This window comes from Capricornis sumatraensis, chromosome 7, assembly GCF_032405125.1.
Source record: "Capricornis sumatraensis isolate serow.1 chromosome 7, serow.2, whole genome shotgun sequence".
NCBI classification, from domain to species: domain Eukaryota; kingdom Metazoa; phylum Chordata; class Mammalia; order Artiodactyla; family Bovidae; genus Capricornis; species Capricornis sumatraensis.
Genome location: NC_091075.1, coordinates 116,323,587 through 116,338,045, shown reverse-complemented (window position 1 = coordinate 116,338,045; position 14,459 = coordinate 116,323,587). Strand labels below are relative to the sequence as shown.

General features: G+C 50.4%; 1 protein-coding gene across 2 annotated transcripts in view; it reads left to right on the top strand.

Moving 5' to 3' along the window:
- Positions 1 to 14,459, top strand: part of AFAP1 (actin filament associated protein 1) — a 90,481-nt gene that overhangs the window by 8,429 nt on the left and 67,593 nt on the right. For both annotated transcript variants that reach the window (XM_068975458.1, XM_068975457.1), the window contains exon 3: positions 9,725 to 9,833. In XM_068975458.1, coding sequence (XP_068831559.1) covers positions 9,725 to 9,833 — 109 coding nt within the window. The remainder of the gene's footprint in view (positions 1 to 9,724; positions 9,834 to 14,459) is intronic.

Genomic DNA, 14,459 nt, shown 5'->3' with positions numbered 1-14,459 from the left:
GACCATCCTTAGAGCAACTCTAAGTGACCGCGGGGGGGTTGTTTCTAATGTAAGACTTAGGATGCTCCAACCTGGTGTTTCATTCATTTGAGCCACAGTTGCATTTTCAGCTCTTTTAGAAATGGCAGGTATCAAAGGAATACTGCCTTTTATCACAGCTCTGTATGTTCCGATCTCTGAGAAATGAGTCCTTTTCTCTTTTTAGCCCTTTTAGTGTTGAACCTCGCTTTTTGCAATTGTTACTGAGTGTCTCTTGACGTCCTTTTCTCCTGGACACTCGAGAGGCTGGGCAGGCAGGCGGGGTCACATTGGCCACTTTTCCGAGTACACTCAGCATCCCGTCACCCTCCCATTTCAGGCCTGACGGGCCCCTCACTGAGGCCCTCACCGGGCTCTGTGAGGCCCTCTTGGGCCATCAGTGCTCCTCTTTGGTTGGCTGACACCTAAGTGCCACCACCCTCCCCAACAGGATGTGGCAGAGACCAGATGGGCCTCTATGCCCCGCAGCTGGTGAATGACGCTCAGGTGACAGAAGTGAAAAGGAGGGGAGGGCGGGATCCAGTGGGCCTCTAAAGTTTATCCATTTGGGGTAATTGCAGCTTTATGCCCATTGGTCAGCAGCACCTCCTTTTGGCATTCTCCTCATCGCACTAGATTTTAACCTTCTGAAGATGGCATGTGTTCCTCTCCTTTGTGTTCCTCACGTTGCAAAGCAGAAAACGCCTGGACAACCGCTCAAGGTCAGGGCCGCATCGAAAAGCCTGCCTTGTCACGCTAATGATCCTTCTGTAGAGGAAGGGAACAGTGGACATTTCTGTTTTGCCCTTAGAGTCAATGCGGCTACAGCCCAGGGTCCCTGGATGAGCCGGCGACCCCTTCAGTGTGGCCTGTAGGTCATGCGGTGGGAGTGTGGGCGTGTGCTCTTCGAATTCAGAACTGCTCTCAACCCTTGAGGTCACAGGGCGGGGTGCAGTGCTTTAGAGCCCCTCCAGCTCCCTTGCTCTCCGGGGGGACGACTGGAGCAAGCCAAAGCATGCATATGCATCGTGAAAACATTTCTGGGAAGGGCCACGCTTTTCAACAGATTCTTGGTTTTGTTTCACACTGAGAACTGTGCAGCTATCAAAGGCCTGGTCCTTAGTTAGCACGCAGCTGGTGCAGAGGGAGCATTTGTGAAGGCGGCTGGTTCATCCGGAAATGGGTCCCATCTGTGTTGACATTGGCCGCCTGGCCCTGCTGCCCAGCCCGCCAGCCGGGGCTGATACAGACCACTGGGGAGTGTGCTTCCTGCCCTCCCCTCCTCTGCTCCAGAGTAGCAGGGGGTCCTCGGACAGGGAGACCTCACACCTCCCTGCTGAGCGAGGTGAGCGAGGTGAGCGAGGAGAGCAGGGACGTTCCTCTGGGGGCTGCAGACGATTCGGATGATACCTCATCAAGGCATTTTCCAGAAATGTTTTTATTTGCTCACTTGAGTGGTCACCCCAGTGTTCCTGCCTGGAGAAGTCCACGGACAGGAGAGCCTGCTGGACTACAGCCCATGGGTCGCAAAGAGTCGGACGCAACTGAGTGACTACATGGCGCTTAGATGGGAGTGTGTGTGTGTGTGCTCCGTTGTGTCTGACTTGTTGTGACCCCGTGGACTGTAGCCCACCAGACTCCTCTGTCCATGGGATTTCCCAACCAAGAATACTGGAGTGAATTGAAAGAGACATGTGCCCCAGTGTCCACTGCAGCGCTGTTTACAATAGCTAGGACATGGAAGCTACCTAGATGTGCAGCGGCAGATGAATGGATGAGAAAGCTGTGGTACATATACACAATGGAATATTCAGTTCAGTTCAGTTCAGTTCAGTCGCTCAGTCCTGTCCGACTCTTTGCGGCCCCATGAATTGCAGCACGCCAGGCATCCCTGTCCATCACCAGCTCCCGGAGTTCACTCAGACTCACGTCCATCGAGTCCGTGATGCCATCCAGCCATCTCATCCTCGGTCGTCCCCTTCTCCTCCTGCCCGCAATCCCTCCCAGCATCACAGTCTTTTCCAATGAGTCAACTCTTCGCATGAGGTGGCCTAAGTACTGGAGTTTCAGCTTCAGCATCATTCCCTCCGAAGAAATCCCAGGGTTGATCTCCTTCAGAATGGACTGGTTGGATCTCCTTGCAGTCCAAGGGACTCTCATTACTCAGCTATAAAAAAAAAAAAGAATGCATTTGAGTCAGTTCTAGTGAGGTGGATGAAACTGGAGCCTATTATAGAGAGTGCAGTAAGCCAGAAAGAGAAACACAAATATAGTATGCTGCTGCTGCTGCTGCTGCTGCTAAGTCGCTTCAGTCATGTCCAACTCTGCGCGACCCCATAGACGGCAGCCCATCAGGCTCCCCCTTCCCTGCAATTCTCCAGGCAAGAACACTGGAGTGGGTTGCCATTGCCTTCTCCAATGCATGAAAGTGAAAAGTGAAAGTGAAGTCGCTCAGTCGTATCCAACTCTTTGCGACCCCATGGACTGCAGCCTACCAGGCTCCTCCATCCATGGGGTTTTCCAGGCAAGAGTACTGGAGTGGGGTGCCAATGCCTTCTCCCCAATACAATATATTAATGCATATATATGGAATTTAGAAATACGGTGATAACACCCCTATCTGCAAGACAGCAAAAGAGACACATATGTAAAGAACAGACTTTTGGACTCTGGGAGAAGGCGAGGGTGGGACAGTGTAGGGGAATATCATTGAAACATGTATATTACCATACGTAAAATAGGTGCGTGACGATGCATGACACAGGGCACCCAAGGCTGGTGCTCTCAGACAACCCAGAGGGATGGGGTGGAGAGGGAGGTGGGAAGGGGTATCGGGATGGGGGGACACGTGCACTCGTGGCTGATTCATGTCAATGTATGGCAAAACCCACAATATTGTAAAGTAGAGTCCATTAAAAAAAAAAAGACTATTGGAGTGAGTTGCCATTTCCTCCTCCAGGGGATCTTCTTGACCCAGGGATTGAACCTGCATTGACAGATGGATTCTTTACCACTGAGCCACTGGGAAAGCCCCATTTAGATTGGGTAGAAGATAATAATTTACTGTTTTGATGTTTTTAGGCCAGACCCTGTGTAAATATGATGACTTATTATGCCAACACGCAACAGGTCATTTGTTTTTTTATTATTGTAAAGCATATGTAACACAGACTTTATCATTTCAATCACTGGTCAGTGTCCCATTTAGTGGTGTGAGACTTTATTTTCTTGGGCTCCAAAATCACTGCAGATGGTGACTGCAGCCATGAAATTAAAAGATAGTTCCTCCTAGGAAGAAAAGCTATGACCAACCTAGACAGCATATTCAGAGACATTACTCTGTTGACAAAGGTCCATCTAGTCAAAGCTATGGTTTTTCCAGTAGTCATGTATGGATGTCCAGTCCCATCACTTCCTGGGAAATAGATGGGGAAACAGTGGAAACAGTGTCAGACTTTATATTTTTGGGCTCCAGAATCACTGCAGATGGTGACTGCAGCCATGAAATTAAAAGACGCTTACTCCTTGGAAGAAAAGTTATGAGCAATCTAGATAGCATATTCAAAAGCAGAGACATTACTTTGCCGACTAAGGTCCGCCTAGTCAAGGCTATGGTTTTTCCTGTGGTCATGTATGGATGTGAGAGATGGACTGTGAAGAAGGCTGAGTGCCAAGGAATTGATGCTTTAGAAGTGTGGTGTTGGAGAAGACTCTTGAGAGTCCCTTGGACTGCAAGGAGATCCAACCAGTCCATTCTGAAGGAGATCAGCCCTGGGATTTCTTTGGAAGGAATGATGCTAAAGCTGAAACTCTAGTACTTTGGCCACCTCATGAGAAGAGTTGACTCATTGGAGAAGACTCTGATGCTGGGAGGGATTGAGGGCAGGAGGAGAAGGGGACAACTGAGGATGAGATGGCTGGATGGCCATCATGGACTCGATGGACGTGAGTCTGAGTGAACTCCAAGAGTTGGTGATGGACAGGGAGGCCTGGTGTGCTGCGATTCATGGGGTCGCAAAGAGTTGGACACGACTGAGAGACTGAACTGATGTATGGATGTGAGAGTTGGGCTCTAAAGAAAGCTAAGTGCCAAAGAATTGATGCTTTTGAACTGTGGTGTTGGAGAAGACTCTTGAGAGTCCCTTGGACTGCAAGGAGAGCCAACTAGTCCATCCTAAAGGAAATCAGTCCTGAATATTCATTGGAAGGACTGATACTGAAGCTGAAACTCCAATACTTTGGCCACCTGATGTGAAGAACTGACTCATTGAAAAAGACCCTGATACTGGGAAAGATTGAAGGCAGGAGGAGAAGGGGGTGAAAGAGGATGAGATGGTTGAATGGCATCACTGACTTGATGGACATGAGTTTGAGCAAGCTCCGGGAGCTGGTGATGGACAGGGAGGCCTGGCGTGCTGCAGTCCGTGGGGTCACAAAGAGTTGAACACAGCTGAGTGACTGAACTAAGCTGAGTTTAGTTGCATAAAGTACATACATATTGTTGTGCAGCCCTTAACACGATCTATCTCCAGAACTTTCATCTTTCCAGACTGAAACCTTGTCCCCAGTGAACAGGGCTCCCCTCCGCCAGCCCTTGGAGCCAGCATTCTACTTCCTGTCTCTCGGAAACTGAGGTTTTGGTACCAGCCTCTAGCACCTGCCTGGATGGCATTTCGTCCTTCCTGAAGTACTTTCACAGCAGCTTCGTTTTCTGTGTTTGACAGATGGGATCATGAGATTCTTTGAGATTATATGACAAAATTAGTTATTTTACCAGGTGCCGAGTGGAGACTTGAGCCTGAGATTTAAAACAAAGTTATAGAATTCCTAGGGAAGTCAGATGTGATCCTTCTTGTGGATGTGACCCATCCCATTTCTCCTCTTCTTGTCTCTTGGAAACCTCGGAGTCTGGCGTTGCGGCTCCTCCCTGTGGCATCTTCATCATGGATCTATCCTGTGTCCTGTTGCCGTGGCCGTAGGACTCTTCCCCTTCCCTCCCTCCTGGCGGAGGAGGAATGGATGAGAAAGTGGCTTCATGGCCTCTCATTCTGAGTTGTGTATAAATAAAACTTGAGAAAATATGCGTGAATGATTTCCCAGTGTTTTCTCAAGTGCTGTTGGAATGCAAATGAAATAGTGATCAGAAGGGTTGTCATTTTGATTAAAAAAAAAAAAAAAAACTTTTACTTTACCAAGAAGAGTACCTGCTCAAAATTCTTTTTTTTTTTTTTTTAATTTAAAATTGTTTTGGCCCTGCTGCTGCACACAGGACCGTGGTTCCCTGAGCAGGGGTTGAACCCGTGCCTCCTGCAGCGGCAGCATGGAGTGTAACCGCTGGACAGCCAGGGAAGCCCCAGACTCGGAATTCTTGACGTAGGGGTTGAAACCACGTTTTGCAGTTTAGACCTTAAGCTTTTGTCCCCTATTGACAGTCAGGAAGCTTAGCTGATGCTGTGGGGTGCTGTCCTCGTGTGGAAGAGGGTTTGCCAATGCACGGCAGAGCTAGAGCCGGGCCCTCTTCTCTTCCGTCAGATCCTATGCTCCAGCTGCTGCTAGATTCCACCTGCCAGTACAAGAGATGCGGGAGACTCGCGTTCAGTTCCTGGGTTGGGAAGCCCCCCTGGAGAAGGAAGTGGCAACCTCCTCCAGCATTCTTGCCTGGGAAAGCCCACAGACAGAGGAGCCTGGGGGGCTACAGCCCATGCGGGGGTCACAAAGAGCCGGACACACTGCGCCCACATGAACTCGCACGCTTGGTTCTTCCTAACGCATGTGTGCTCGGCCCATCACACAACTTCACTGAAGATTTTAATCACCGTAACCAGAAAGGCAGAATCTGGATGTACCCCTGTGTATGTAGAATTAAAGTTGGAAAGAGAGTCCACTTTCTCGGCTGGGGTTTTTCTCTGCTAAAGTCAGGTCTTCTGGTTCACTGGCATATCTGGTGCAAGGGCTGGAGTGATAAATTGGGGCTGGCGGAGGGGAAGGTGGTGGGGCAGGAAAGTGCAGTAGGGGAGAGAGGAGAGTGGAGGAGCGGGAGTGGAGACAGAGCCAGTGCAGACATGCCTTCCTCCCAAAGGGAGGGCAGATCCCACGGAGCTGCAGGGGCCGGGAGCCTCGGGTTGCGCCCCGCAGCCTTGAAGGCCGGGAAGGTGCTTTCCCTGAATCTCACATGGCTCGGCCGCCACAGCGGCAGGTGCCCAGGCCTCGGTCCTGGCACAGGGATGCATTCTCACTGCTGCAGTGCCCACCCAGCTGGCTCCTCCTCCTCCACGAAGCAGCTCGGCCACACCAGGGGCGCTGGGTGCCGTCTATCATCCCCCGAGCCTCAGTTTCCTCATTTGCAAAATTATATTCAGAACACTAACCTCTCAGAGTTGTCGTCTGAACAAGAAAAAAGATACAGAAAGTCTTCCAGAACAGTGTGTGACACACGGAAGGCAGTCTGTGAATAGCAGTTAATATTGTTATTCTGCTGAAATAATAGCAAAATAATCATTGTATTTGTGCCGTCTTGTTGTTGTTTAGTCGCTCAGTCGTGTCGAACTCTTTGCGACCCCATGGACTGCGTGCAGCACACCAGTCTTCCCTGTCCTCCACTATCTCCTGGAGCTTGCTCAAACTCGTCTCCCTCGAGTTGATGATGCCACCCAGTTATCTCATCCTCTGTCACCCCCTCCTCCTGCTCTCAATCTTTTCCAGCATCAGGACTTTTTCCAGTGAGTTGGCTCTTCACACCAGGTGGCCAAAGTATTGTAGCTTCAGCTTCAGCTCAGTCCTTCCAGTGCATATTCAAGGTCGATTTCCTTTAGGATGGACTGGCTTCATGTCCTTGCTGTCCAAGGGCCTCTCAGGAGTCTCCTCCAGCAAGTCCAGTGACTTCTGACCTACTGGAAGGATCTGAAGGAAGCTTTCCCTTTGAAGGCAGTGGCGCTAAACCGTGGTCCTCGTATTCTTTTCTGTCTCTCCCTGCATCTGTGCTTTAACAAACCGTCACCTCTGCCCATGTCTGTAACCCCTGAGGCAGAAGTTCAAGAACGAGTGGCATTTGGGGGTGGAGTGAGAGATCCTCTTTGGAGAGGCAGGGTGCTTCTCTAGAAATATTATTTTTTGAGGCGTATGATTTCAAGACGAAAGTTTGTGTGTTTTTTTTTTTTTTTTTTTAAACTATATTATATAGAAAATTCAATGGACTTCCCTGGCCAGCCAGTGGTTATAAGACTGTGCACTTCCAATGCAGGGGTCAGGGGTTCAGTTCCCGGTCAGAGAACCACGATGCCACATGCCGCAGGTACTGCTTAAAAAACAAAGGCAAGCAAGCAAGCAAACAAAAATACCCAAGAAGAGAATTCAAGCTCTACAGATGTGCATGAAACAGCCGTAACCTCGTGTTAGCATTTTGGGGAGTGACCCGTCTTTGTGTAGAGGTCCGCATAAACATAGCTCCAATAGGCTAATAGGCACCTGTTTTCTTTCATGTAACAGCGTCTAGTAGAGACTTTTCAAGTAAATGACTGCAGGCGTGCACCGTCTTCCTTTTAAATGGCTGCGCGTGGATGTGTTGGAACACCTAAACAGTCTCATCTCAGGGAATATTTTGATTGCTTTTAAATTTGGAGGGAAAAACTTTTATTGAACATCCTTATATGTTTTTGCTCATGAGACCAGTTGACCTTCTTAGCATGTGTTTCTAGAACTAGAATTGTGGATTTAGGGGCATACGTGCGGAGAGCTTGTGTGGAGTGCACAGCAGCAGGGTCTGAGAGTCCGCTGAGAAGTCTCGTTAGCTGAGCGCCGGCTCCTGCCTGACGCACCTTAGCAGCCCTGGAAAGGAGTGTGCTGTGCTAATTGGCGAGTGTTTGTTTGATTCAGCCATTGGTAATGCTTTCCCAGAACGTGAATAATTCCACTGTTTCAATACACCAAGAGGAAGCTGAAGCATTCTCATTTCATTAATAAAAACACTCAGGGACTCAAAGAGCCATCTACCAAAAGCACCGAATGGAGATTTTTAACCCCGATGTGGACTTCTGTTCTCCTTCGCCCAGGGAGGATCGGGTATCAGGTTCTGCTGTCAGCACTGCCCCTCAGGGGGACCTAGATGTGGTCCAGCATGAGAGCCCAGGGTGACAGCCGGTGGGCAGCAGCCTGGGGAGGGAAGTGCAGGGGAACCAGGGCCGGGACGCTGCCTTCGAGGACGGGGCGGGGTGCTGCGCGGTTGACTTGGGGTGAATTATCTTTCTTCATCTCCGAGAGGAAGGAGTGGGTTGAGCCCGCAGTGGCGATTCGTCATTGCAAAGGACTTCTTGGCTTCAGGCTTGAGTTACAGGAAAAAAAAAAAAAAGGTAGAGTTTCATGTTCTATAGGTCATTGTTCTCCTTGGAAACTGAACTTGGTTGCTCTTCATTTGGGGGCCTCTGTTCTCTTCCATTCCCAGCGACATCTTTCCTGTTTGTTTATAGGAGATGGGTGGTGTGGACTAGTTAGGAAAGGGGAAGAGAGTGAATATGAGAGACTATGAATCGGAAAAAGGCCACTGCTGGGCAGACCTGGGCTTGAAGACCCCAGCTTGTCACGAAGCAGCGTCTGATTTTGAGCAGGCGGTTTTAGACGCTGAGCCTCCCTCTCGGTGTCTGTGAAATGTGAGATGAAGTAGTGTGGACTTTGCGGGGTCCCTGCATGGATGGCTGATGCAGCTTATAACCAGGGCGGCGGCTGCTCAGGGTGGTGCCAGCAGGCAGCAGGCGTTGCTGCGTGTTGGCTTTCCAGCCCTTCTGTCTCTGTTTTCCTGAGTTTCAGGAGGGAGGGATGGAGCCAGCAGATCCTACACGTGTTCATGGGAGGAAGACCTGGGTCTACTTTAGTGTCGCCGGGGACGTTTGAGAGACCGGTGCTTCAGCTGGTCTTGCTAGAATTTGGATGGACCTGAGCCTTCCAGCTTTCCACGTTGTGAAGTTACGGCTTCGAAACCAGCCGGCTTGTCTCAGAGTCTGTCAAGGATCTGCGATGGGACTGGGTTGAGTGGTGAGCAGAGACCTGGTCCAGAGAATAACGTGCAGGTTTTTTAGAGCTGGCTCGTGGGTGATTTCCTCTTCTCTTTCTTTGTAAGTTACCCTGACACAACACAGGAGGAGTTTGGTGAGACAGAGGGCACACACGCTCATCTCTTCAGTTGCCACGTAACGAGCACTGCTCTAAGGTGTGCTCAGGCGATCTGAACCGTCTCTGTGCCCCTCAGGGGTCTCCGGTGTGGGGTGTGGTCCTAGGAGGGGGAAGTCAGCCTGGGGACCTGGGAGGGTCGGTGGTGGAGGGTGAGCCGTTGGGTGGAGGGGAGGAGAGACACCCGTCTCTGCTCTGGGGCAGGGTCTGTGAGGGCCAGTGACTGCAGCCTCTGCGTGAGTTTGTGTCTGGTGATAGCTGGTGAGTGGCAGGGCCAGGCAGAAGGTGGTCGTGGGCAGGCAAGCAGTGGAGACCCCGCCAGGAGCCGAAGTTCAGAAGTTCTTTGTAGGCTGGCGTTATTTTTCGGTGGAGAAGCTCTTTGTAGGCTGGCATTATTTTTCGGTGGAGAAGCTCTTTGTAGGCTGGCGTTATTTTTCGGTGGAGACATCACAAAGGAGAGAGGACTGTGCCCGTGGACACTGTCAGGTGACACTCCAGAATTCTCTGCTAACGCTGGTGCTCTGCTCTTTTTCTTCCCTTCACTCAGCCACCCGACAACGGGCCGCCACCGCTCCCAACGTCCTCTCTCCCGGAAGGCTACTACGAGGAGGCCGTGCCCCTGAGTCCCGGGAAAGCTCCAGAGTACATCACCTCAAGTGAGTGGCCTCCTGTCCAGCCGGGCTGTTAGGGAGCCCCCCTTTCCTGGGGTAAAGGGGAGTTGAAGCATACTCAACAGCATGGAAGTTTAGAATCAGGAGATCCTGAACCCAAGGGAGGGAATATAGGAAGGGCTTTGAGAAGTCTAAGGTGTCCTCCACATACCTTGGGTAATTTCAGATGGTTGTCCTTTTTTGTGGCTCAAAATGAGTGAAATCCCGTTGCCATGGGAACATGTCTCAGCTAGTGAAATGTGTTCCTTTTGGTCAGAAGGGGATGACCTTTTGAGGCATGTGCCCATGGGGTCCCCGCCAGCTTGACCAGAGCACATCCCTTGGAGGCTGCATTCATGGTGCCGCCAGGAGGGCGTGTCTACAAGATACATGCAAAACAAGCAGACATATCATAGCTATTTGTTTTGTTTTTAAATTTATTTCTTATTCAAGTATGATCAAATTACAATGTTGTGTTAACTACTGCTATACAGCAAAGTGACTCCGCTATATCCTTTTTCATATTCTTTCCCATTATGGTTTATCACAGGATATTGAATAGAGTTCCCTGCACTGTGCAGTAGGACGTTGCTGTTTATCTTTTCTGTATATAACCAGTTTGCATCTGCTAACCCCAAACCCCCAATCCAACCCTCTACCACCCCCATCCCCTTGGCAACTACCAGCCTGTTCTCTGAGTCCCTGCTTCTGTTGCTGTTTCATCGAGATGTTCATTTGTGCCATATTCTACATTCCACACGTAAGTGATATTGTATGGTCTCCGTCTTTCTCTGTCTGACTTAGTTCACTTAGTAGGATAATCTCTGTGTCCACCCATGTTGCTGCAGACAGTGCTGTTTTGTTCTTTTTTATGGCTGAGCAGTGTTCCAGTGAATGTATGTGCCGCAGCTTCTTGTCCACTCACCTGTTGACCGACATTCAGGTTGTTTCCTGTGTCTTTTCTTTTCCTTCAGTAAGTGGAGAGTGAAAAAGTTGGCCTAAGCTCAACATTCAAAAAACGAAGATCATGGCATCCAGTCCCATCACTTCATGGGAAATAGATGGGGAAACAGTGGAAACAGTGTCAGACTTTATTTTTTGGGGCTCTAAAATCACTGCAGATGGTGACTGCAGCCATGAAATTAAAAGATGCTTACTCCTTGGAAGGAAAGTTATGACCAACCTAGATAGTATATTCAAAAGCAGAGACATTACTTTGCCGACTAAGGTCCGTCTAGTCAAGGCTATGGTTTTTCCGGTGGTCATGTATGGATGTGAGAGTTGGACTGTGAAGAAGGCCGAGCACCGAAGAATTGATGCTTTTGAGCTGTGGTGTTGGAGAAGACTCTTGAGAGTCCCTTAGACTGCAAGGAGATCCAACCAGTCCATTCTGAAGGAGATCAACCCTGGGATTTCTTTGGAAGGAATGATGCTAAAGCTGAAGCTCCAGTACTTTGGCCACCTCATGCGAAGAATTGACTCATTGGAAAAGACTCTGATGCTGGGGAGGGATTGGGGGCAGGAGGAGAAGGGGACAACCGAGGATGAGATGGCTGGATGGCATCACCGACTCGATGGATGTGAGTCTGAGTGAACTCTGGGAGTTGGTGATGGACAGGGAGGCCTGGTGTGCTGTGATTCATGGGGTCGCAAAGAGTTGGATGCGACTGAGAGACTGAACTGAACTCAACTGAACTGATATAGGTTTTACCAGAATGTTTTTGCCTAAGTTAGGAATATCATGACAGGGCTGTTGTCTTCCTGTTGGGGACTCAGAAATGCCCCGTTATTGGCAGCCAACTTTCACATTCACAGAAAGGATGACGTGCTGGCATTGAACACCTTTTTGTAGTGATGTCTAAAATTTGTTTCTAGAGCTTTGGCTTTATTTCTCCCCCTTATACTCTGGAGTCCGTATAGTCAAAGCTATGGTTTTTCTAGTGGTCATGTATGGATGTGAGAGTCAAACCATAAAGGAGACTGAGTGCCGAAGAACTGATGCTTTTGAACTGTGGTTGGAGAAGACTTTTGAGAGTCCCTTGGACAGCAAGGAGACCCGACCAGTCCATCCTAAAGGAAATCAGTCCTGGATATTCATCAGAAAAACTGATGCTGAAGTTCCAATACTTTGGCCACCTGATGTGAAGAAGTGACTCATTGGAAGAGACCCTGATGTTGGGAAAGATTGAACGCAGGAGAAGGGGACAACAGAGGATGAGATGGTTGGATGGCATCATCAACTTGATGGACATGAGTTTGAGTAAGCTCTGGGAGTTGGTGAAGGACAGGGAAGCCTGGTATGCTACAGTCCATGGGGTGCAAAGAGTCAGACACAACCGAGCAACTGCACAACAGCAGAAAGTACTCTGGTGGGCAGAATGCTCTGTCTCGTAATGAGGCAGACATGGCCTCTCCCAGTGTACTGACTTAGGGATCCCAACTTGCCTTTCCCATGCAACATGGATAAAATGGGGGTGAAAGAGCATTAGCTTGCGCCATAGAGAGACTCCCCGTGCCTGCCATGCCACTTGCTCTGTCTTCAGACACGTTCTCCTTCACCCTCGCCATCCGCCCGTCACCGGAAGTCTCTGCTTCACGCAGACTGGGGGCTTGCCATCTTTCTCTCCCCTGGCAGCATGCAAGCGGAGCTATTAGAGCAAAGCGGAATCTGACTTGCTCGTTAGCAGGAGATCCCCTTGGGATGTTTTGTGAACACGAACAGAGACACGCAGAAGCCAAGCGGGCTGGACTCCAGGGCCCAGGGCCTTTCCCGCTCACTCACGCCTGCTCTCTCTGGAAACTTCCTACAAAGGCTCAGCCCAGCATCAGTAGGCCCTCATTGTTCTGAATGAGGTCTGAGTGAGAGAAGGGATTGTTCTCATGAGAAGGCTGTGAAATCTCGGGCCAGGAGATAGTAAATTAAGCAGAAAACACGCAGAAGTTGAACAGCTTGCTCATTGGGTCCCTTTCTTTCTGAGAGCCGAGAATATAGAACAGGAACATCTCGATGAGGGCGTGTCCCAGCTCTGGGGACACTTGGTCCCAGCTGTCTCCTGCCTCCACTCCTCCTCCAACATGCTTTCAAGACTAGGAATTGATAGCCTTTTTGTTTTACCTGTGGGAGCCTGTGGTTATTTTGGGTCCAAGAAGCCCCACCTGACTGGTGTGTCCTGTCCTGAGTTGCTGATGGGCAGGCCCCTTGGGTTGAGCTAATTCCAAGGAAACAGTCATGGAAGGACTGCTGCTTGGGGAGGCAGCAGGTCAGGAGAGCTCACACGCTGGGCTTCTTAACCCAAGCGTCTGTGGCTGAACCTTGGCTGCAGGCGAGGACCCCTCCCAGTGGACCCCTGGCAGGGGGCTGAGTCCAGGTCTGGCCAGAGTCACACACCCCTCACTTATTGTGGACTTCGGGCAACTTTGTTGAGCTCTGTGTCATGTCTGTTTGTCAGAGAAGCAGGACCATATAAGTGTTGTAGAGTGAGGGGTGTGTGGTAGGCACGAGACCCTGTGCAGTTGTGGGAACCTGGGAAGACGAGTGTCATAGGGCCAGCTGTCATCAAGGAGAGCTGGGCGAAGCCTGGGGGCAAGAAGCTTGCTGGGCAGCTCCTCTGCCTCTCACCTCCCCACACGGGAGCCCTGCATGAGAGGCTGGACCACAGCTCCGCAGAGCTGCATGCCTAGCAGTCTCTTGACCTGCCCGTGTACTGGCAGCTGCTTCCTGTTTGCCTTCCAGGTCACCCGCAAACTTCCTGTGTGGCCAGTCCTAACCTAGAGGCATCCAGGGAAGGGAATTTAGGGGAATGCTGAGTTGATACAGTGTGAAAAGCACCAGTGTTGGTCTTGGCTTGGTTTGGTATCCATGCACCCCTCTTTACCACGGTGAATTTCCAAGTAAAGACAGGAGCCGAGTCACGGTTCAGTCTAACACCATTCAACTGTAGCCAGAAACTCCCCAGCTCCCCCAGAGGATACAGTGTCCTCTGTCCACTTTGGGTGACACTGTTCTCTCATAGCCAAGTTACACTCTCCCCCTTGAGTGACTGTAACTGTTAGGCCTGATGGAGCCTGATGGGGATGATGGAGCCCGATGGAGGTGATGGAGCCCGATGGGGATGATGGCACCTGATGGAGGTGATGGAGATGATGGAGCCCGATGGGAATGATGGAGCTGGATGGAGGTGATGGAGCCCGATGGGGATGATGGCACCTGATGGAGGTGATGGAGATGATGGAGCCCGATGGGAATGATGGAGCTGGATGGAGGTGATGGAGCCCGATGGGGATGATGGCACCTGATGGAGGTGATAGAGATGATGGAGCCTGATGGGGATAATGGGTGGAGGTGATGGAAACTGATGGAGGTGATGGACCAGAGATGATGGGGCCTGATAGAGATGATGGAGCCAGATGGGGATGATGGCACCTGATGGAGATGATGGAGCCCGATGGGGATGATGGCACCTGATGGAGGTGATGGAGATGATGGAGCCTGATGGGGATGATGGAGCTGAATGGGGATGATGGGTGGAGGTGATGGAACCTGGTGGAGGTGATGGACCAGAGATGACAGGGCCTGATAGAGATGATGGCACCTGATGAAGATGATGGAGCCCAATGGAGATGATGGCACCT